General features: G+C 48.2%; 1 protein-coding gene across 2 annotated transcripts in view; it reads left to right on the top strand.

The window, feature by feature from the left end:
• Nucleotides 1-23,310, top strand: part of Cry2 (cryptochrome circadian regulator 2) — a 32,279-nt gene continuing 8,969 nt past the window's right edge. The window contains exons 1-11 of one of the 2 annotated variants that reach the window (XM_042675919.1): nucleotides 1-220; nucleotides 8,220-8,328; nucleotides 11,557-11,699; nucleotides 13,507-13,691; nucleotides 14,271-14,359; nucleotides 19,388-19,528; nucleotides 20,978-21,289; nucleotides 21,538-21,689; nucleotides 21,816-22,018; nucleotides 22,260-22,352; nucleotides 22,705-22,885. In XM_042675919.1, the coding sequence (XP_042531853.1) occupies nucleotides 6-220; nucleotides 8,220-8,328; nucleotides 11,557-11,699; nucleotides 13,507-13,691; nucleotides 14,271-14,359; nucleotides 19,388-19,528; nucleotides 20,978-21,289; nucleotides 21,538-21,689; nucleotides 21,816-22,018; nucleotides 22,260-22,352; nucleotides 22,705-22,844 (1,782 nt within the window). In that variant the 5' untranslated portion in view covers nucleotides 1-5 and the 3' untranslated portion in view covers nucleotides 22,845-22,885. The remainder of the gene's footprint in view (nucleotides 221-8,219; nucleotides 8,329-11,556; nucleotides 11,700-13,506; nucleotides 13,692-14,270; nucleotides 14,360-19,387; nucleotides 19,529-20,977; nucleotides 21,290-21,537; nucleotides 21,690-21,815; nucleotides 22,019-22,259; nucleotides 22,353-22,704; nucleotides 22,886-23,310) is intronic. The other variant, XM_042675917.1, reaches the window with a different exon arrangement.

The following is a 23,310-nucleotide window of genomic DNA, read 5'->3' on the forward strand; positions in this document are numbered from 1 at the left end:
CGGCGATGGCGGCCGCTATGGTGACCGCGGCAGTGGCGGTCCCGGCGCCACCGAGCGGAGCGGATGGCGCGTCGTCGGTGCACTGGTTCCGCAAAGGCTTGCGGCTCCACGACAACCCGGCGCTGCTGGCGGCCGTGCGCGGGGCTCGCTGCGTGCGCTGCGTTTATATCCTCGACCCGTGGTTCGCGGCCTCCTCATCCGTGGGGATCAACCGGTGGAGGTGAGGAGACGCGTGGGGTCGGAGGCCTGGGTGGGGTGGGGGGAGATGGGGAGGTTGACACCCCCTCCCCTCCGTCCCGAAGGGGCGGGGCAGGGGCCAGGAGATGGCTAGTCACCGTCCTGGCGCCCGCCCGCGGTGGGCCAGGCCCCACCTCGCCCCGCGTTTTCTGGCCCCCTCCACGCACTCGGCGATCCCGGTGTACCGACGTCACGATCCGTCGTTCTGACCTCCCAAGCCGTGCAGGCGTGAGGCCGACGAGCCCTACCTAGGACTGGCAGCCCGCCAGGGACGGAACAGAATGGGGACTCCCCTGGTGGTGGGCTCTTGAGGGATGTGCTCTGGGAGGGCCAAGAGAAAATACCGTGTGAGGGCAGGGGTGGCTTCCGATCACAAACCCATGGCTAGCCCCGTGAAGGTCACCCCTGAGCCTCTGGTTTGTTTAGATCCATCTTTTCCCTCATCCTGGCTTCCCTCCCCACCCAAACCTGCTTCTGGAAGGGCCTGCTTTAGTATTAGGTAATTCCCTCCACTCTCCTCCTAGAGCATCTTTAGGTTGCAGTACTTGAATTCCAGAACAATCCATAACCCATTGTAAACAATCTTCAGCAGCTTGGACCTTACTAGAAAACTTTTTATTAAGTAATTGTACCAGGGATCATCCTGTCAGTGTCACCTCGTCCCACATTACCTCCCCCCCACCATAGAAAATGTTTAAGAGGGAACCAAAATGTCCCTCCCTCCCTTTTCTCCCTATTCTCATGAGATGATTTTTTAAATAGTCATTATAAAGGTGATGTACAGAGGGGTTACCATTTCATAAGTTAAGTAGTGAACACATTTCTTTTGCTCTCCCTCAGTTTTTCCCTGCTGTCCCTACCCACAAGTTATATAGTTTTATTAGACTATTTTTATAGGACAGGCCATTGTAGGTTAGGGTTTCATGAACTATGTTTCACTACTCCCAGGAAGCAGTTCATAGGAAAGATGAAACAGATAGGTTGTTAGTGTGTTCTTTCTGTAACCAGTATTCAGAAGCAAGGAGTCTGAGGTTGTTGGTGTGTTCTCTCTGTAACTAATATTCAGAACCAAGGAATCTGGATACATCTTGTACCCATCACTCTAAAAGGCTCAGCAAGTAATGCCTGGTTTGTTTGCATTGTTCTGAGGGCTGTTTGCTCTCAGCCTTGCTGCACAGATGGGCAGGCTGATTCCCAGGATACAGTGGCTCTCAACATACTATTCTTCTCCACAGTGTGTGCCCTGCCGGGAAAGTGAGTGCTCCTAGCAGCAGGTCTATTAAGTGCCCCCTCCTGCCCCCTTTCTGTAGAGGGAACAACTAAAGATAGCCCTAGACAGAGCCTGTCCACATGGTTTTCAGGCTGTTCTATGGCTCTCTTGCTCCAGTTTCTATAGATAGGAGGTTGGTGTTGACAAACAGGCTCAAATGACCATCTCCAGTGTGGACATTAAACCAGGCCTCAGACTTTGTCCCCTCTTGGTGGCAGGGTGCCAGTGTGAACAGAGTCAATAGAATGTGGCTTTCTGCTGACTGCTTTGTCATGAAGGTGCTGCTTTTACTGGGTTTGGGGAAGCATTGCATAGGATTGCCTGTATCTTTGTGATAGAGGAGAGTCCGACTCCACAACAAAAAATGTTTGCTGATTAAATTGCAATTTACTAGGATCTAGGTGTTTATGGATTTTTGTGGGTCACCTTTTTACAGTTGTGCTTTGAAGAGCAAAGAGGAAAAAATGAATGGTGGCAACTCAGAAGCCTGGATTAAATCCTGAAGTCAAAGGCTGTGTCAGAAAGCAAATAGTAGAAGGGTGATTATTTAGTGAGGGCCTAGTATGTGCCAGACACTACTGTGGGTACAGTAGTGATGAGGCAGTTATGTGTCCTTGCTCTAGATCTAGAACCTGCATTTTAGTGAAGAAAGAACAATGTAAACAACCATAATGCAGCAGAAGAAAATAAAATGGAGGGTTTCTCCACCTTCCTGCCCATAGAATCATCTAAGGATCTTTCAAGGACACATAGGCCCCACCTCCATTTCTGATTGAGTAGCTCTGATCTGGGCAGTAGAGTTTTGAAAGGGCTCCTTGCTACTGAGTTTGAGAAGCACTAGACTACTAAACTGATCCAAGCCAAGCCGAGCAACCTGGGAAGTGTGTTGCTACAACGCCTTGGCAGGACGTCTCATTAATTTTGGCATTCAGGAGAAAGAGGTGAAATAACACAAAACAGATCGAATATGGGAACTGTTCCTGGGCCTGGCCACAGATATCCCGCCAGCCTCTCTTCTCCAGCTCATAGATGTATTGAGGGCAGAATTGCCTGCTGTTTTGAGCACAGGGCTGGAGGTAGGTGGAGAGTGAGGGTTCCAGCCAGCTGCACTATGAAACTACAATATGTATAATTTGCTGTGACTATTCTGCATCCTGGGAGTGGTCTGGGGAATTATTAATTGTGCCACCAGGTAATGACTGCCTGAGTTGCTATCTCAGAACAGCTTCTCTAGGAAGGTGGTGGGGGAGAGGGGGGGACATCTTCCAGAAGCAAGGGGAATCAAAATCTGTCCCAAGCATCCTTCACTATGGCGCAGTGGGATTTTGTTTGTTGTTTTTCATTATTTTTGCAGATGGAATTGAAATAAAATAACATTGTTGGCATGGTCTAAAAGAGGCTGGAGGAAGGCAACCAAGCCATGTGGGCATTTATTGGCACAGGCAAAGTCTAGCATTTTACTTCCTTGGTAATAGAGGGACGTTTATAGGCTAATTGTAACTATGAACCCCAAGAATGTCTTTTCAGTTATCAGTTGGCTAAGCCCTATGCCTTTCCCCCCATGCACTCCTTCCTCAAGCTTGTCACATCTGGAAGGAGATAACTACAGTGAGAAGGAAAGATGCAAGCAGCTTCTAGATTTTAAAATGGGTACTCAAAAAGAGGCCCTTGCTGCTTCGAATTACCTTTCTCTGCCTGTGTCAAGCTAGACAGATGCTTGCAACCGTTCTCCTCATGCTTTGTCGAATCATTTGGTTCCTGGCTCTGTGTTGCACCTCTTTCAGGAACTTCCAGGACAGAGGGAATTAGTAAAAACAAAATGTGTTCTCTCTCAGCTCATTTCTCTTAGAATTAGTAAATGAGGCAAACGGGGAACTCCTGGGTGTGTCTCCTCCCAAATGCTGGGAGCTAAACACTGCCGAAAGAGGACAAGGCTTCCTTGGAACTTGTTCAGCAAGAAGCAAGGCAGAGGACTGAGTCTGCTGCTAGGGAAATTTGTATTTTTCCCGGCTATTTACTCTGATACCCAAGAAAGGCACTTTACTGTTCTACAGCCAGGGATGGTTCCATTTGCCCAAGAGGGATGAAAACCTTCATCTTTCTCTTTGAAATTAGAAAAAAAATGTGTTTTCATCTGAATGAGACTTAGAAAGCAATCCCAGTGCCATGCATTGTGACTGTAGGTTACACTTTTTCATGGGACTTTAAGCTTTCTTAATTACTTAGAAGTTAACTTCTATTAATATCCTATGTTGCCACTCTGTGCCGGCCAGTGGTATCACCATTATGGTTAGATAACCTTGGCTTGAAGCAGAGGAACTGGGTCAAGGACGATCACCAATTCACTATCATCCTTTCTCTTCCCATGACCAACAAATGAGACATTTCACAACAGAGAATCTGCTGTCCCTTGAAAAGGTATTCCCTAGGTTTAAGAATGTAATCAGAGGATCTGCTTTTTTATTCTAAAGGGCTAGCATTATGGAGTTACAGAGCCCTTTCTGTATTTTAGAAATCCCAATTTGGTTTTTCTCTAATTCTGTCTGCCTCTGGCTCTATGGGCCTTACATAATGTAATTCCATTGCACGTGTTGTCTAATCCAAAGGGTGAGCTTTAACTGTTCACACAGGACCATTGTGGCCTGAATTTTGGCCATGTGAGCTCAGCTTGGAACAGACAAGGATGAGGTGCCAGCCTTCCTCCTTTCCTCCCCCCCACCTCCCACCAATACCCAGACTGTTTTCCTTTGGAGTTCCCTGCACTAGAGTGCAGAGGAGCTGACTGTGTGTGGTGGAGGCTTTAAGGGAGGACAGAGGAAGGCCCAGAGTTCTTTCTCTTTGAGGGTTGAATGCCTATATCTGCCCCAGTAGCAGCGTTGTTCAGTTCTTTTGGTGTTATGCAGCAATGTTAGTGGCAGGCTTGAAAGATGATGCCAGAATGATGCCTCTCTTTCTCTGGCTGCCTCGAGGCTGGCATTGTCCATGGGGCCTCCTCAGAGCTCCGGCCTATAGCTAGCAGGGTTTAGACCTGTCTGGAAAGATATACTGAGCACCTGCTGCCTGGAAAAGCCCTGCAGCATTTCACTTTGGAGGGAAGTTAGACAGCATTTCTCAGGGCCCAAATTAAAGGCAGAAACCAGGATGGGGGTGCATAGGGTGGGGGGTACTCAACCAAAAAAATTTGGAGGAAACAAAAAAGATAACTTTTAAGCAAAAGCAAAAAGGCCATTTTCCAGAGCAGTCCAGGTAATCATTATATAAAATTCAGATTCTCCTTGTGGAGGTCTGGGATTCTGCATTCCAGCAAGCTTCTGGGAGTACGTAGCCCACAGCAGCATGCTTAGCCTCAGACCACACTTGAAGGAGCAAAGATCTGGCAGCAGGGTATTGGTTGAGTTGGGCTCACATGGCACCACTCCCTAATAACAACTGAGCCCTGGGATGGCAGCACCACTTCACTACTTACTGCTCAAAATTAGCAGATCCTGGGAGCTAAGAACTAAAACACTGAATTCTGGCCACTTGCTAGATAAGTGATGACAGTGGTTACTTAATCTCTTCATCTGTAGAATGGGAAGGAAAATAGCACCTAGTTAACAGGCTGCTTCCAGAAGAAATGAGGTGCTGGGCACCAGTGGCTCACACATGTAATCCTAGCTACTTAGGAGGCTGAGATCTGAGGATCTCAGTTTAAAGCCAGCCTGGGCAGGAAAGTCCATGAGACCCTAGGACTGGCACAAAAAAGAAAAAGAAAAGAGAAATGAAATGATGTAATGTTTGTAAAACAAGTAGATGAGTGTCTGGGTTCTCTGTGAATAAACCTTAAATGTGATTTATTGCCATTATCACCATTAGCATTGTTTGTTGCTGCCTCAGCCTAAAGGTCTCTAGTCAAAAGAAAAGCCTCTCAGATCTGTACTTTTAAAACCCTATAGGAAATTCTCCTTTTAGTAAATGAGGCCTAAAAATAGAGTTCTATAGAAGGCAGATTGCAAGGTTCTGGAACCTAGATTTCATTTCAGCCTTAGTTATGGCTAGAGATGGAAATCCTATGCAGCCTGGTGGACTGTGAGAGAAGAGGACCTCCCCACAAAATAAAGGGGACATTTCTGGGAGACTGATTGAGGGCCCTCTGCCCTAGTGTTGTGGAATTTTAAGAACATTGAGGCCTAGGGGAGGCTGGTACAAGTGTGGCATGTGCAGATCGTGCAGTATTCAGAGCATGTCTGCTTTTTTTTTTTTAATTGTGAAAATACTGTACCGAGGGGTTACAATTACATGGGCAAGATAATGTGTACATTTCTTATCAAGCATTGTTGCCTCCTCCTTTGTTTCCCTCTTTCCCATCCCTTCCCAGCTCCCCCACCCCTGCCAAAGTTGTAAAGCTCGTTTTCAACATAACGACTTGTACATCTCTTCGTTGCAATGGGTCCACCGACATCCCAATTTAAACGATTTGTTTTTGCCCTTCCCCTCCACAAATTATACCAACATCAAATACAGTGAAAGCAGGGGTTATACCGTCGGGGAGGGACATACAAAGCAACAAAGAAATCATCTCATAAATATGCTAGAAACAATCGTAAGAAAGAAAAAACATTTGAATCCTTATCTTGGGGTTCATTTCACCTAACATCAACTTATCTGACCATTTCTGCTTGTCTCAGACATACACTGGTTATTGCAAATAAGGGAAACCATGGGACCTATGTTTTTTCAAAAACAGAAATTCACAGCGGCAGCGCTTTTGGTCTGCTCACAGCACCTTTCAACCTGTCAATCTCCTACCCCCGCCCTTCACAAGCCCCCTGCATTTTCTTTACCTAATACAGTGTTCTAGGCTGGGCCCAGGGCTGGGCTGCTGTTGGAATGTGGGCCTGCCACATGGTGTCACATTGTGTACGTCAGAGGCAGCCGTGGGGGTTGGCACTGGTGGCGGCTTGGAACACACGCTGCTTCCTGTAGTCAAGGAATGCAGCATGCCTCAGAGGAGGCAGAGGACCTCATTGTGCCCAAAATAAAATGTAGTGCCTCCTACTTTGGATAGTAGGAAAGTGCTGGGAATGAGGAGGAGAGGCCATGGGTGGGAGCAGGCTCTTTGAGGAGATCGTGGCAGGCACAGGCTTGAATCCTGAGGAAAATGAAAACGCGGTGGGTCACCCCCATGAGCTGTGTCTGTCAGAGCTGCAGTCTCAGCCCTGGAGCAGTGCTGACATGCCACTCAAGTTTGTAGAAATGGGACACAGAGGGGAAAAAAAATATGGGTTTCAAAGTCTGACTCACATAGGTTCTTATGCCAGCTCTGTCTCTTTTAAGTAAATTACTTTTTTTTTTCTCAGTTTCCTCATCTATAAAGATATGGGGATAGTATGCCTTCTTTCAAAATGTATTGAGATAATTAAATGAGGAAATGCACTTAAAAAGCATAACAGAGCTGGGCACTGGTGGCTCAGTTCCTGTGAGACTAGCTACTCAGAAGGCTGAGATCTGAGGAAAGTCCATGGCACTCTTCCTATTGACCACCAGTAAAACTGAAAGTAGCTCTGTGGCTCAACGTGATGGAGCGCTAACCATGAGCAAAATAGGGACAGCAGTCAAGCCCTGAATTCAAGCCCCTGGATTGGCATGAGCGTGCACGTGCGCACAAACACACACACACACACACACACACAAGCATGACAGATGCATAGTGAAATTGATAACCTCGTTTGCCTCTGAGAAGGAAAGAAGAGAGGACACTTTCCTGTGCGCCGTTTTGTCACTGGAGTGTTGAACCCCATGACTAGTTATCAGGTTAAAATGTTTATTTAATTTCAAAGTAAGACTTTTTATCTGTCTTTCTCCTGGTGACCCAGCTTTCTTGAAGGGGCTTTGAGTATCTGTAGTCTCTCCTCCCCCCACCTGTACACTAGGTATCATCTATCCAGAAGCATCTTCTAAGGCCCTTGTCCCTGTTTGGATTAGAACCTGGCTGCCACAGCAGTGGGAAGACCTGGAGAAGAAGCCATCTCCAATCAAAGCCTGGGGATGGTACTAGGCTGGTGGGGGATGGGGGTGGGGGGGCTGGCTCATTAAACAGATGTGTAGCCCAAACCATGAATGCAGACAAACCAGTGGGTTGTGAGATGGGATTGGTAGTGTTCCTCATAGCTTCCATGCCTAGTCCACAGCTGGTGTTCTCAGCTTTCATCCTCTAGTTCTCACAACTACCTGGTGCCAGCCCAGTAGTTCCATACAGCACCCCAGGCTCGAGGGAATGCCGACTTGTCTCTGATCACTTAGAAACACAACTGTGGCTATGGCTTATGTTTACTCCTGACTTCTATGTGCCAGGCTGTGTGCTGAGTGCTTTGGTTGTTTGTTTTTTGTTTTGTTTTGTTTTTCCCAAACCTCTGCTTTTCTTTCCTTAGCAATTGTATGAGTGCTGGCATTTTAGCACTTCCATAGCCTCTGATTTTAATTCCATATTACAGATGAGAAAACAAGCCTTTAGAGGTTAAGTCTCTGCCTGATGTCACACAACTAGGAAGATTTCTACCCAGGCAGTGCTGGCCCACACCCATTCCTCCTGGGCCAGCACCCAGGCCTCCAGTCTCCAGGCTCACCACACCACTTGTTTGCCATGAATAGCAGGGCCATTTGTCCGTGCTTTGCTAGGAAGCAGTGCCTCTTTATTCCCTTATCACTAACAAACCCTGTGTGCTCTCGGCAGGTTCCTTCTGCAGTCTCTGGAAGATCTGGACACAAGCCTAAGGAAACTGAACTCCCGCCTGTTTGTGGTCCGGGGACAGCCAGCTGATGTGTTCCCAAGGCTGTTCAAGGTGAGTTTGCAGGGCAAAGTGGAGACAGGGAGACCCACTCCCTAGGCTTGCCCTCAGGCTGAGGGAGATGCTATGGTGAGCAAGGAAATGGCAATGTTGCCACAGGTCTGGCCGCTCCTGGCTGCTGAGGAAGTGGGAGGCAAAAGCAAGCCAGTCGGCTTGCCAACAGAATGGAAACTGTGTTAAGGAAAGACATTTTTTGTGAACCAGTGTCTTGTTGGAAAGTCTCCAGCTCAGTGCAGACAGGCAATGTGGTAAGTCATTCCAGGCTAACTGCCTCAGCCCTCCTTAGATATTTGCTTGGCTCCAGCCAGTAAAGTTTATGAGGGCTCCTTCTAGCCAGGACTTTGAGGGTGGAGTTTCCTGTTTATCAAGGGGCGTTTCCCACTTCACTTTGCTCTGCTTATTTGGGGGAAAAAAGTCAGCCTGTCTGAGGGAATGACTGATAAAATCTTTACTTGATGCCAGGTAGGCTTCTGTTTATAATATTGGGGGCCAGCTTTTTTAAAATAAATAAATAAATAAAAGTTTTATTTGTACCATATTCCCATCATGTTTTGCCTTGGTGAAATTGATGCTTGGTGTGTTCAGAAGTGCTTTTGAAGTAGTCAGGGGCCGGCTTCTTTAAAAAGCATGTTGGGGCCAGGTGCTGGTGGTTTACACTGTAATCCTAAGCTACTTGGGAGGCTGAGATCTGAGGATCACAGTTCAAAGTCAGTGAGACTTTTATCTCCAATTAACTACCAGAAAACCAGAAGTGGCACTGTGGCTCAAGTGGTAGAGTGCTAGCCTTGAGCTGAAGAGCTCATGGACAGGCCCAGAGTTCAAGTTCTACAACCGACCAAAAAAAAAAAAAGAAAGAAAGAAAAAAAAGCATGTTGTAAGCTGGGTGCTGGTGGCTCACGCTTGTAATCCTAACTACTCAGGAGGCTGAGCTGAGTATTGTGGTTTGAAGCCAGCCAAGGCAAGAAAGCCTGTGACTCTTGTCTCCAATTAACCACCAGAAAACCAGAAGTGGAGGTATGATTCAAAGTAGTAGAGCATTAGCTTTCAGTGAAAGAACTCAGGGACATTGCTCAGTCCTGAGTTCAAGCCCTATGACTTACAAAAAAGAAAAGACGTTGTAAGTTCCAAGTAGAGGCAGAAGTATTCACAGAGGGTTGGTTTTAGGGCATTCTCCATCCTCAGCAGCACACAATGGCTTTTATGCCCCCTTTGCTCCAGCTCCATGACAGGCTGGAAAGTCTGACGTGAAGGCAAATAGCCTTGTAAAGATATCATCATTCACTTTCCCCTCTCTATGTAATTACATGCACATACAGATCATTCAATATTATAGTTACTAATGTTCATTGAGGGCCAACTATGAGTCAAGCATTGTTCCAAACACATTAACTCACCCCTTTCAGTAGCTCAATGGAATGGGTATCTCTCCCACTTTTATAGGTGAGGGGACAATAATACATTCATGGTCAGGAAGCTGACCCCATAGCTGGGTGTTTACCCACCATATGATACAAATGCATTTGCCAGGCTGTAGATGTAGCTCAGTGGTAGAGTGCTTGCCTAACATGCATGAAATCCTAGATTTGGTCCCTAGCACAGCCACAAAAAAGTGAGTTTTTTGTTTAAAAAAGTGAGTTTTTTGTTTTTGTGATTTTTGCTTTTTTTTTTTTTAATCCTTTCACATTGTTCCTATCTCTCCTAGTAATTCAGAGCCAACCCAAGTCTGGAGGGTTTTTACTTAATGGTATTTACTTAATGGAGGTCCTACTATGTAGTAGGCAGGTGAAGGGCAGTTTCATTGCCATAGGATAAGTGTGAGGGAGATACAGGACCAAGGCATAGTAGAATCATTCTGAAGCTTAGGGTGTTATTAATATGTTATATGCATATTTACTAGCAGCATGTATGAACTGTTAAGCATAGACCATGGCTTATAAAGAATAAACAGTAGGGCTGGGGCAGTAGTAGAGTGCTTGCCTTGCATGTACAAGACCCTGGGTCCAATTCCTCAGCACCACATATGCAGAAAAAGCCAGAAGTGGCACTGTGGCTCAAATGGTAGAGCACTAACCTTGAGCTGAAGAGCTGAGGGACAGCACCCAGGCCCAGAGTTCAGGCCCCACAACAACAACAACAAAAAATAATAATAATAAACAGTAAACATTTACGCTTGAACTATGGATTTTCAGTCTCCTAAGGACCCATTCCCACCCAATAGGGCTGAGTCAGGACCAAACCAGCCTGTGCATGGCCAGGGCATTTGCCCTTTAGGTTGCAAGCTTTAAGGAAGACTAATCACAGACTGGTTAGAATATTTTTCTTCTAGGGCTGGGAAGGTGGCTCAGTGGCAGAGTGCTTGCCTTGCATGCATGAGGCCCTGGGTTCGATTCTTCAGCACCACATAAGCAGAAAAAGCCGGAAGTGGCGCTGTGGCTCATGTGGTAGAGGGCTAACCTTGAGCTGAAGAGCTGAGGGACAGCGCCCAGGCCGAGTTCAGGCCCACAACCGGAAAAAAAAAAAAAAAACACACACACAGAATATTTTTCTTCTAGTTACAAACTATAAGGCTTTCTGTAGATTGTCTTGTAGCCTTTCACTGGGTCAGCTTTCTCCTGGTGTTGCTAGGAGTCTGAGAAATTCGTTCCAGAAGTAACTAAAGACTTAGAAAAGACTTCCCTTCTTTACCTGCAGTTGCTTTGTTTTCTCCGGCCTCTGGACTAAGGAGCACTCCTCCCCCAGCTCTGAGAGCTGGGACCTATTAGCTCTGTTTGCTTCTGGCCTCAGGAGTGTTGCTGTGGAAACCATTAAGACACTTCACATAGCACTGAGCTGCCAGAAAAACTAGGCCACAAGTTTGCAGGCTGTGAGAAGCTCGGGGAGAGGTTTGCAGAGCAGGCAGGAGGTGGTGATCCTGTCTCGGGCTGTATCCACCATGAGTCACTGCTCTTTCTGGGCCTGGGGCTCCCCCGGGAGGGTTGTATTTATAGCTTCCCTCTGTATTCTCCCACCTCAGGGGTGTAGTGAGTACACAGGGCCTCCCCCCTGACTCTACTACAGCCTCCCCTCACTGGCTGCCCTCCTCATACTATGATGTTCGCTCTCCAGTTCTGGTTATTGTTCCTAAATTGTTCTGTAGCCATTGTGTTCACTCTCAGGAAGGGACTGTACACTATATCCCCCCTTCCTCCCCAAACATGAGTGTAACAAATTCTGTCCCCACAGGAATGGGGGGTGACCCGCTTGACCTTTGAATATGACTCGGAACCCTTTGGGAAAGAACGGGATGCAGCCATCATGAAGATGGCCAAGGAGGCTGGTGTGGAAGTGGTGACTGAGAACTCCCATACCCTCTATGACCTGGACAGGTAAGCTGCAGGACATAGGCTCAAGTTGCCCATTGTAGGATTATTGACTTGGGCCCCTGTCGAGCAGATAAGGCTGCTTGGCTCATGAACTCTGGCATTTTCTAGAAGCTGGAGATATGTGGTCAAGAGTTGGGGCTTGAAGAACAAGTCACAAAGCACTTGCCTGATTTGGATGACAAAGAAGCTTGTTAGGATCCTCTCAGGATCTTCATAGACCTGCTGCTGCCCCATAGTGCCTCCTGCTCCCTTCTGCCTTGCTCCTGACCTTGGTGCCCTATGAATGAAGATTTAGAAAGCAATACTTTCCTTGTCAACCTGTAGCCACTCTGGTCTGTTTTCTCTGACTTCTGAATTGAGGATAGCTCCTCCTGTCCCTGCCTTCTGTCTGACATCAGTGGACCCCATCTTCCAGTAGACCTATGTTCTCATGGGCCCAGTTTCCTAACTGGGGCTTCCCTGGATATCTAGGTTTCCAGGCTTTACATTCTGATGCTGATGGGGGGGGCGGGGGGGCTCCCCTGCCAGAGAGCTGTTGACCCAGAGGAGAGCCCCTTTCCCTCTGTGCTTTCAGAGTTCAGAGTTTCAGACTTCTCCTCCCCTTTCCCACTGGAGCTGTTGCCTTTCTTCTGCTGTTACCAAGCCAGCAGCCATCACTGCCCCCCTCCCTGCCCTGCTCTCCCAACCCAGGGCTGGCTGCCAAGAGACCAGGTCACACAGCTGTGCACGTGAGCCTGGGCCCTAGGAGGAGAGGCTTGGTGTGGAGCTTTTCCTCCTGCCACGTGCCAGAGGAGGAGAAGGACTGCAGAGGCAGCCGCCAGCCTCTGTCTCTGCTAATAGAGGGAGCGCAAAGAGAACAAACCAGGAAATGAACTTCCCAGCCAGCCAGGCCTTGCATAAGCTGCTTCTTGGCCAACAAGATCCCCAGGAATCTGGCCGCAGCCATTCCAATTTATCATTATATAAATAGCTACATTCTCTTCTTCACCTTTTTCTTGGGGTGTGGGGGTGGGGGCGGTCAGTCATGGGGCTTGAACTTAGGGCCTGGGCATGTCCCTCAGCATTTTCCCTCCAGACTAGCACACCACTTCCGGTTTTCTGGTGGTTAATTGGAGATAAGAGGCTTGCCAACTTTCCTGCCCCAGCTGGCTTCTAACCATAATTCTCAGATCTCAGCTTCCTGAGTACCTAGGATTATGGGAGTGAGCCACCAGTACTAGGTTCTTCTTCACCTTTAAACTTCCCTTCTTGTATGAGTGCAGTGACATTCCCTATACATGAAAAGTACTTTGTATACTGCAAAACTTTCTGAGGCTTAGTTGTTCTATTGACCCCAGCCCCATTCTGCGACTTAGGACCATCAACTGGCCACTACCTCTTTCTTCTAAACAAGGGATAACAGGAAGATGATCTTCTAAGAAAGGAACATTTTCAGCTCTTAAAGAAGTTAATCCAAGGTCCCATGTGGGGTCAAATAGGTCAGGTACCAGAAGGCCAGTGGGATGTTTCTGTGATGCCAGAGATATGGTCGGTCTCTGTCTTTAGGCGGGCTGTGCGTGGACACCAGCGAACCTGATGTCCTGGCTTTGGCCCTGCCTTGCTCCATTACCTGAGGCACCTACTCCAACTCTTTGGGCTTCATTTTTCCTCTCGGTAAAATGGAGACACAGCCTTCCTGTCCTTTCCTTTCAGGGGTAGTACCTATGAAAGCAGAGGAGGAAGGCACTGTCAAAGCTTCACAGTCTAGGCTTTGTTTTGGGTGGGTTGGGACCCAAAGCATGAGTGATCCCAGTGTGTTTTGAACCCCCAGGATCATTGAGCTGAATGGGCAGAAGCCTCCCCTCACCTACAAGCGCTTTCAGGCCATCATCAGCCGCATGGAGCTGCCCAAGAAGCCAGTGGGCTCGGTGACCAGCCAGCAGATGGAGAGCTGCAGGGCTGAGATCCAGGAAAATCACGATGACACCTATGGCGTGCCCTCCCTGGAGGAGCTGGGTGCGTGCATCCCCCACAAGCCACAGCTTCCAGTGTGGAAAACATCTTACTTCTTTGTCAAAGTGGTGTCTGTTATCATAGAAAATCCAGGAAATCCAGAGCAGCAAAGGTGGCACTAATATCACTGTTACTACTAACATTCATCCCCAAGACAGTCACTATAATTTTGCTATCTGTCCTTTCTGTCTTGCAGTTCATATCTCTATAATCTCTAGCTCATACTCTTATTTGTGTACGTCCCCCTTTTAGACAATAGGGGGCTGTCTGGTACTGGTGTATCCACAGGCTTCTCAATACCAGGATGACTCCACCCTTCCTCTACTTCTCCCTGCCCCCTCCTCCCATCTTTTGATCTGAACCCAGTAGCTTTTCCCACCTGAAAATCAGTCACTGCCAGATAATCTGAACCAGGCTGGTTCACAGTGGCCTAGAATGGTGAGGGGCGGGGGGATGGGGAAGTTGAGAGAGAGGAAAAAACTAGCAACGGTAGGGAGAAACCCACGGTGACCTAGAAGTGAAGGTTCTTCTCAGTTCCAAGGATGAGACCTCTAGCTCTGTGACCTGCTACTCCTCTTGCAGGGTTCCCCACGGAAGGACTTGGCCCCGCTGTCTGGCAAGGAGGAGAGACAGAAGCTCTGGCCCGCTTGGATAAACACTTGGAACGGAAGGTATGGCCCCATTTCCAAGCCACAGAACTGCAGATACTGCACCCATGCAGCAGGTTCGTGTCAGGTCCGTGTCCCTTGGTGTCCAGAGCTCTGCTGGTGAAAAGTGAAAACTCCCAATGACAAAAATAGCCTGGCTGTTACCATTGAGAATCCTTACCTCCAGCTGGTCCTTGAGGTGTTCCTGGAATCAGGGCCTGCTAGCATTTTCTCCTTTAGTCTTATCTGCATCCCTACAAGGCAGTATTTCCAATTATGAAATTGAGGCTTAGGGAAATTAAATATCTTGCCTGAGGTAAGCAGCAGTGAGAAATAGTTCGGTATGATTGCAGAGTTTACTCCATCTTTCTTTTCAGTTCTGAGTCAGCTCCCCTTTACCAAAAGGTTTCTGGTTGGAAAAGTGCAAATGATCAGTCATTTTATGTCGATGTCTTCCATCTTTTGCTGGATCTCCTTCCAGGCTTTGATTTCCATTTGCTTGGTCCCAGAGAGCAAATAGCTCACCTCCCAGAGCAGTGAGGGTTGGCAAGAGAAAAGGAGCCTGAGGCCCCAGAAGTACTCCTCAGCAGTGTGTCAAGGCCCTCATCACCCTGCAACTAGAGGAGCAGAGTAGCTTCTCCAGACAGAATTGCCTGCTAGTCCCTTTTTCCCTGCCCCTCCATCCAGCTTGGAGACTGAGCCCTTAGAGGCACAGCGTTTTCTATTCCTGCTCATATGGTAAGACATTTTGCTCAGCAGCCAGACGATTACACAGGAACAAGGAGGTCAAGGCAGGCCTGCTTGTGAAAAATGTTTTCCCAGCCTTGAAGATACCTAGCCAGAACTGACAGCTGTGCTAATGGTCTCAGCCTCCCTGAACCCAGCAGCCTCAATGTTCCCATCTGGAGGTTTCAATCAGCTGAGGCCAAGAGTTGAGGTTCAACATCCAGAGGCTATAAAGGGGACCAGCTTTCTCTGTCTGGAGATGTAGCTGAGCCACATGCATGCCTAGCATGGTCAAGATCCTAGGTTCAGTCCCCTGAGACAGAAACAAACAAAACTTTTTTTTTTTTTTTTTTACAAACAAAACTTTAATAACCTGGGCTGGGAAGGTGGCTCAGTGGTAGAGCAATTGCCTTGCATGCATGAGGCCCTGGGTTTGATTCCCCAGCACCACATAAGCAAAAAGAAAAAAGCCAGAAGTGGCACTGTGGCTCAAGTGGTAGAGCGCTAGCCTTGAGCTGAAGAGCTGTGAGACAGTGCCCAGGCCCAGAGTTCAGGCCCCACAACCGGACCCCCCCCCAAAAAAAAACAAACAAACATTTTTTAGAGTATTATCCTCTGTCACAAGTCAGGAGTCTCTTTTTCACATATTAGTGGAAGGATCCTTCTGTCATGGACCTATCAAGACCCAGTGGTGGCCAGAGAAAATACTATGACCTATACACCTAGGAGAACAAAGGGTGCCTTGTGGATAGGAGTTGAAGGTTTATGTTTTACCTTTGTAGATCTTGAAGTCTGAAGTGAGCAGCTACCTGTGCCAGGATATTCTAGGTATTAGATACATTGCTAAACAAGGCAGGCATAGAGAAGTTTCTAGGAGCACAATCTGCTGGAGAATTGATACACATTAAACAGGGGATATCAGATGTTCATAAGGTTATGGTGTCAAAAAGCATAAGTATCCTTTTTGCAGTTGACTTTTTAAAAAGGAAGGTTTTTAATGCACATAATCAGGAGTTAACACATTGCTTTCAGGCATAGCAGGATTCAAGTCCGAAGAATGCTTGGCTTTGCTTTCCTCTGTGTTAGCTCATTCTCGATAAGCTTTCCTTGAGCAGAAGCAAAGGTGGTCACCATTGTTTGTTTTCCAACAAGGATTGCCCCTTTTCCAAAAGCTTCAGGGAAAGTCCTGAGGTAAATTTTAGTTGGCTTGGCTTGGATCATGTGACCTCTGACTCAATCATTATGTTCCTAGTGGATAATCACTAATTTAAGGAAGGCAGTTTTCTACAAGAAAATTAGATTCTGTTACTAAAAAGAAAGTGGGGGGGGGGGAGGGGGGCGAGAAATGGGGAGGGAGGCTTGGGGGCACTGGTGGCTCACACCTGTAATCCTAGCTACTTGGAAGATTGAGATCTGAGGATCATGGTTCAAAGCCAGCCTGAGCAGGAAAGTCTGCAAGATGCTTATGTCTAATTAAGCATAAAAAACGCCAGAAGTGAACCTGTGGCTCAAGTGGCAAAGAGCTAATCTTGAGCAAGAAAAACCCCCCAAGGACAGCACCTAGGCCTGAGTTCAAGCTAGGACCTGCACTCACACACAAAATGGTGAAGGCAAACTATGATCTTTACCTTGAGGCTGTTCAGTAGTAAGTGAGCACCCTGAAAAAAGAGAAGCCCCCCCAGTAATGCCAGTAACACCATAAATAGACACAAACAAGTATTGTATTCCCTTTAAACTTCCCAAAAGGCCAAACGCAAGCCCAGTCCAGTCCCTGGTACTACCCAACCAAGGTGTATTGGAGGCAATACACAGATGGAGGACGCATTAAACTGCAGTCAGCAAAATCCAGTCTGGGAATCTTGATAAGTCCAGTAGACTGGGTTCTTCCACAGAAAAATGGCAGGAAGTATGTAGATGGCAAGACCTTAAATAGTATATGAAAGTTTTTTAAATGGCCAAGGCTAAACTAGTGTTCAGGGTGTACATCTGTGTGGGCAAGGCAGCTACCTGAAAAAACACAAAGCGACTAGGAATGTGGCTTAGTGGTAGAGTGTTTGCCTAGCATGCATGAAATCCTGGGTTTGATTTCTCAGTACCACATAAAAGAAAAAGCCTGAAGTGGCACTGTGGCTCAAGTGTAGAGTACTAGCCTTGAGCAAATGAAGCTCAGGGACAGTGCCCAGACCCTGAGTTCAAGCCCCAGGACTGGCAAAAAAAAAAGGCAAAAAACTAGAAGAATAAAATTGTCTTCCCAGCATGCTTTGCAAAAGTAAAAAAATTAGCTGAGCACTGGTGGATCAAGCCTGTGATGCTAGCTACTCAGATTGCTGAGATCTGAGGATCAAGGTTCAAAGCCAGCACAGAAAGGAAAGTCCCTGAGGCTCATCTCCAATCAACCAACAAGAAGCCAGAAATGGAGGTGTGGCTTGCCTTGAATGAAAAAGCTAAGTGAAAGTGGAAGGCCCTGAATTCAAGCACCAGTACTGGTACAAAAGGAAAAAAGATTTGGGACTCAGTCCCAAGAGTAGTATGAGCACTCTGGCCCCAGTGTGGAGGGTAGACTAGAGGGAGCTCAGATAACGCAGATGGGGAGCAGTCCAAAGCTGTCACTGTTGTCCAGTATAGATATGATCTTAGTTAAACCAGATTGGTTGCAGTAGAGAATGAGAATAAAAGGATATATTTGCATAACATTTGGTCAGTAGAAGGTGCTTTTTCTGAATAAGGGAAGCCAACAGAAGTGTGAGTTAAAGAAAAGAGTGTTTATGCAAGGCTGGATGGACCATCAGGACTAGACCTGCAGACATGGTGATTGTCTGCCAAGAGATGGTTTTGGGAGCTATGGGACCAGAGGATCTAGGGAAGAGCCCAGGGCTCCAACATTGAAGGGGTGGGCAGAGGAAGTAGAGCCTGTGGTAGGCATAGCCAGCAGCTAGCCAGGTGAGAGGCACCCAAGAGAGTGTCTCTGGAGGGTCATGGGAGTCACTGAGGCCCAAAGAATAGAGGAATGAGGTGGTTCAGTAAGAGCAGGATCCAGGGCTACTGAGAGCTCCACAAATACGAGGGCAGTGAATGCCTGCAGGATTCAGTGACATGGAAGTCACTGGAGGCCAGTGGGCACCAGTGAGGTTGAATGGTAAAGGCTGGAGCCAGCCAGGTATGCTGGAAAGCAGAGGTAGGGCGGGGAAATGGAGACTAGTTGGCTGTGAAGTAAGAGACCAGGGCCATGTATGGAGTCCCACAGCATACCACAAGTCCTTTTGTTTTGGTGGTTGGTTTCATTTGGTTTAGTTTGCCGAAAGGAGACATGAGATCATTTTTTATGTTCTTGGAGTGGAAACTGTTAGGACGATTATGCAAGAAAGGAAGAGAGGAGGGCTCAAAGCCAAGTGGAGGCCTTGGCCCTGGGGATCGTCCTGGGGAGTCAGGAGAACTTGTAGATTTTCTGGCCTACAGTTGAGGTATTTCCCACTTAGTTTCCTTACTATAAGGAAGGAAGAAAGGTCAGTGATCTAAAGGCTGGTGGGGTGGGTGGAGGTCTCTGGAGAGTGTGGAGAAGGGGAGGAAGAGAAAGTAGTTATTAGCCATAAATGTAGGAGACTGAACTTGGAGTCAGAAGCCAAGTTCTGCAGCCCTGTTTCTTAGAATCCCCTCCCTTCTCTGGAACCTCAAGAGGGCATGGGAGCCTTTGGAGCCTGCCTTCTTGTATTCAGAATGGCTGCTGCTCAGAGAACAGTGGAGGTGGAATAAGAGCATGCGGCAAGGACAAGTCAGGAAAGTAAAGCACTATGCCAGTGGCTGTTAATAAACACATGCCCAATCATATTCTATGGCAAGCGGCCCCAGAAGTGACTGTCTCTCTGTTGGTCCCCAGAAATGGGTTGTGAGTTCCTGCCTTCCCTGGCTGCTGTTGAATAAAGGCGCAGAGTTTGGGATGTCTATGTCATCACCTCCACCCCCTGGTGACAAGAGCTGAGCTAGGAATATTATTTTTTTCTTCTATATAATTACAGAGTTTGTTCTATGCTAACAGAATTTTCTCATTTAAGTCTCAAGGGATGGGAAATTCTGTTCTTATTTAATAGATAGTGGCTGAGGGGCCAAAGCCCATTTCCCTGGCAAAGTCAGGCCAAGAGCATGGCCTCTTGTTTGCCCTGGTAGTGGTTCCATGTCCACCTTTGCTACCATAAAGAGCCAGTGAGCTCTATGCCTTTCTGTTCTTTGACTTCAGGAAAACCCTCAAGCTTCCAGGACCTTGTTTGTTTGTTTTTTCCCCATCTGTAACATCTAGGCTTTTTGTTTTGCCACCTTGCTTCCCCATTGCAGGCCTGGGTTGCCAACTATGAGAGACCCCGGATGAATGCCAATTCCCTGCTGGCCAGCCCCACAGGCCTGAGCCCTTATCTGCGCTTCGGCTGCCTCTCCTGCCGCCTCTTCTACTACCGCCTGTGGGACCTGTATAAAAAGGTGAGGTGTACAAGGATGACTCAACCACATTCACTTGCAGCCTCATTCACTCCATCCTATTGGGCCTGCCAGTTGTCCTGAAAGAATCTTGGGTTGCGAGTCCTATAGGTACTTGGTCCAGAGTTAATTTTCAAGAAGTGGCAAAGCCAGACACACACAGAGTCACTGATCTAAACAAACCCAGAAGGGGATGGAGAAACACAGCCCTCAGGGTACTGAAAGGGGACCCCATGAGTGAAGTTGTTCATCAATAAGAAAGTTGGTCTGGAAAGGCTGCATGCTGGGCTGGGCCATGCGATTCCCAGAAGAGAGGACAGAAGGTCAGCCTTGGTATTTCTCAGATGATTGTTGTTGTTGTTGTTGTTGTTGTTTCCTGGGGCTTCAACTCAGGGCCTGGGTGCTATCCCTGAGCTCTTTTTCTCAGGGCTAATACTCTACCACTTTGAGCCACAGCTTCACTTCTGGGTTTTCTGGTGGTTAATTAGTGCTAAGAGTCTCACAGACTTTCCTGTCTGGGCTGGCTTTGAATTGTGATACTCAAATCTCAGCCTCCTGAGTAGCTAGAATTACAGGTGTGAGCCACCAGCACCCAGCTTTCAGATGATTGTTTTTGTCTGCATTGTGTGTGTGTGTGTGTGTGTGTGTGTGTGTGTGTGTGTGTGTGTGTGTGTGTGTGTGTGTGCATGTGCACATACTGGGGCTTGAACTCAGGCCTCATGCTCTCTCTGGGCTTTTTTTTGCTTATAGCTGGCACTCTACCACTGGAACCACACCTCTGCTTTTGGCTTTTTGCTAGCTAATTGGAGATATAAGTCTCACAGACTTTTCTTTCCAGGCTGGCTTTGAACTTTCATCCTTAGATCTCAGCCTCCTGGGTAGCTAGAATTACAGCTGTGAGCCACCAATGCATGCTTGCATCTACATTTTTAATATTTTTCCATCTTTGTTAGTATCAGGATTTGGTGGCATGGATAGCACTACCAGTTTGGTGGGTAGTCTTGTAATTGTAGGTAATCCTGAGTTGCATTGAAGCCCCAGGTCCAGACTGTATATAATTCATTTAGCTAAAATCTAGATTATATTTTATGCATGGTGATGTGTAAACTCCCTTTGACTTTCTAGAAAGTATACCTGACTGAGGAATGTTGAGGTCAAGGGTCATTGCCGTTCTTGGGGAGTTGGATTCCTATGGCAGTGTCCTGCAGCAGTGTCCCTTCCCACGGCTGGCTGTAATCACTCATGTTGCAGAGAGCAATAGCCCAACAGACAGGGCCAGGGCATTGTCTTATAGACACACCATGTCACTTTTTAGGGTAGTTCTGTATAGCTAGAGCATTTGGCATCCCTTGTTTGGGGTTCTCCAGATTTCTTTCTTTCTTTCTTTCTTTTTTTTTTGTGGGAGAGACCTGGGTGGCACAGTGTTAAGAGCTGTATTGCGCTCCCCCTCAGGTGAAGCGGAACAGCACACCTCCCCTGTCCCTGTTCGGGCAACTTCTGTGGCGAGAGTTCTTCTACACGGCAGCCACTAACAACCCCAGATTTGACCGCATGGAGGGGAACCCCATCTGCATCCAGATCCCCTGGGACCGCAACCCTGAGGCCCTGGCCAAGTGGGCCGAGGGTAAAACAGGCTTCCCTTGGATTGACGCCATCATGACCCAACTGAGGCAGGAGGGCTGGATCCACCACCTGGCCAGGCACGCTGTGGCTTGCTTCCTCACCCGCGGGGACCTTTGGGTCAGCTGGGAGAGCGGGGTTCGGGTGAGTGCTCTCAGAGCAGAAGCTCGCCTATACCCTATGATCAGGTCCAGCCAAGGGCAACCACCTTTTGGGCTGGAGGAAGGGGTGGGACCCCTGGGCCCAGGAGATCTCCGCATCCTTGGTGGCTGGCCCTCTGCACAGGGATTTGGCTCCTTGGGGTGCTGCAGTAACTTGGGAAGAACCATGGCAGCAGATTCTTAAGGAGGCTGGTTGTTCCCCATCTCCCTCCCCTTCCCCCCCCCCCCCAGGTATTTGATGAGCTACTGCTGGACGCGGACTTCAGCGTGAACGCCGGCAGCTGGATGTGGCTGTCCTGCAGTGCTTTCTTCCAACAGTTCTTCCACTGCTACTGCCCTGTGGGCTTCGGCCGCCGTACGGACCCCAGTGGGGACTACATCAGGTGAGGATGCAGGCCAAGCTCTCTGGCTGCTGACCTCTGTGACCTCCTCCTAGGCTGGGATGATGCCCTAGGCCTTTGGAAGAGGGTTAAGGTGTGCTGACCAGTATCTGGACGTGTATGTTTCAGGCGCTATCTGCCTAGATTGAAAGGCTTCCCCTCTCGATACATCTATGAGCCCTGGAATGCCCCAGAGTCGATTCAGAAGGCAGCCAAGTGCATCATTGGTGTGGACTACCCACGGCCCATCGTCAACCATGCTGAAACCAGCCGGCTCAACATCGAGCGAATGAAGCAGATCTATCAGCAGCTCTCACGATACCGGGGACTCTGTAAGGAGACCTGCAGAGCAGAGGGATAGATGGGACTTTCGAGGTGTTTGTAAAGGGAGAATGAGTGTGGTCTTCCAGGCTGAAAAGTTGACTTCCTGGGACACTGGCCATGAAGCTGGGCTAGATTTGGCCTCCCTGGGGAGTTGTGGGGAGTAGAAGATACAGCCTATCCTCTTGTTTCTCATGCCTTGCAACCCTCTAGTTCTCAGGGCTGTAGTCTGACTGCACCCATCTCCCCTAGGTCTGCTGGCATCTGTCCCTTCGTGTGTGGAAGACCTCAGCCACCCAGTGGCCGAGCCTAGCTCAAGCCAGGCTGGGAGCATCAGCAGCACTGGTGAGTAGAGTAGCAGCCTCTGGCCCACAGTCTCCTTGGCCTCCTGTGACCTTCTGTGGCCTGTGCCACCTCTGGAGTCATTCAGGGCTGAGGCCAAAAGGAGTACAAGCAGAGTGAAGCTTCTGTTTCCCCCAGGAGCCAAAAGATACTAAGGGAACCAAATAAGCTCATTTCAGATGACAAGGGCCTTGGGTGAAAATGGTTTCCAGCAGTTAGTGTTGAAAGGACAGTTGGGGCAGATTTGAGGAGCAGCCCGCCCGAGACTCTCTGTCCCCAAAGAACTGTCACTGCATACTGTGGGGTCCTGTGCCTGTCTGTCCCATCTGTGACCCTTCGTCATGCCTCCTCACAGGCCCCAGACCACTTCCCAGCAGTCCAGCCTCCCCCAAACGCAAGCTGGAAGCAGCTGAGGAGCCGCCTGGTGAGGAACTCAGCAAACGGGCCAGGGTGGCGGAGTTGCCTGCCCCAGAGCTGCCAAGCAAGGACTCCTGAGCGTGAGTGGCAGCAGCTTAGAGTCCTCCTCAGGAAGGAAGGTGGGAGAAAGCTGGGGCGTGGTCTGCAGGAGGCTAAAATAGCAACCTAGATTAGAACCTGGTGCTTAGGGTTTCAGCTCAGAAATCCCATGCTTCTGCCAGGCATAGGGGTGCATGCCTATAATTCCAACTACTAGGGAAGCAGAGGTAAGCTTGCACATTTAAGGCCATCCTTAAGCAACATTCTGTCTCAAAATAAAAACAAATTTTAAAAAAGGCATGAGGCACCAGTGGCTCATGCCTAACTACTCAGGAGGCTGAGACTTGAGGATCCTAGTTCAAAGCCAGCCCAGGCATGAAAGTCTGTGAGACTCTAATAAACCACTCAGAAAACTGGAAGTGGCACTGTGGCTAAGTGGTAGAGCATTAGCTTGAGCTGAAGAGCTAAGGGACAGCATCCAGGCCCAGAGTTCAAGCCTCTGGAA

Source organism: Dipodomys spectabilis, unplaced genomic scaffold (assembly GCF_019054845.1).
Source record: "Dipodomys spectabilis isolate Male_0828 unplaced genomic scaffold, ASM1905484v1 ptg000030l, whole genome shotgun sequence".
Lineage (NCBI taxonomy): Eukaryota > Metazoa > Chordata > Mammalia > Rodentia > Heteromyidae > Dipodomys > Dipodomys spectabilis.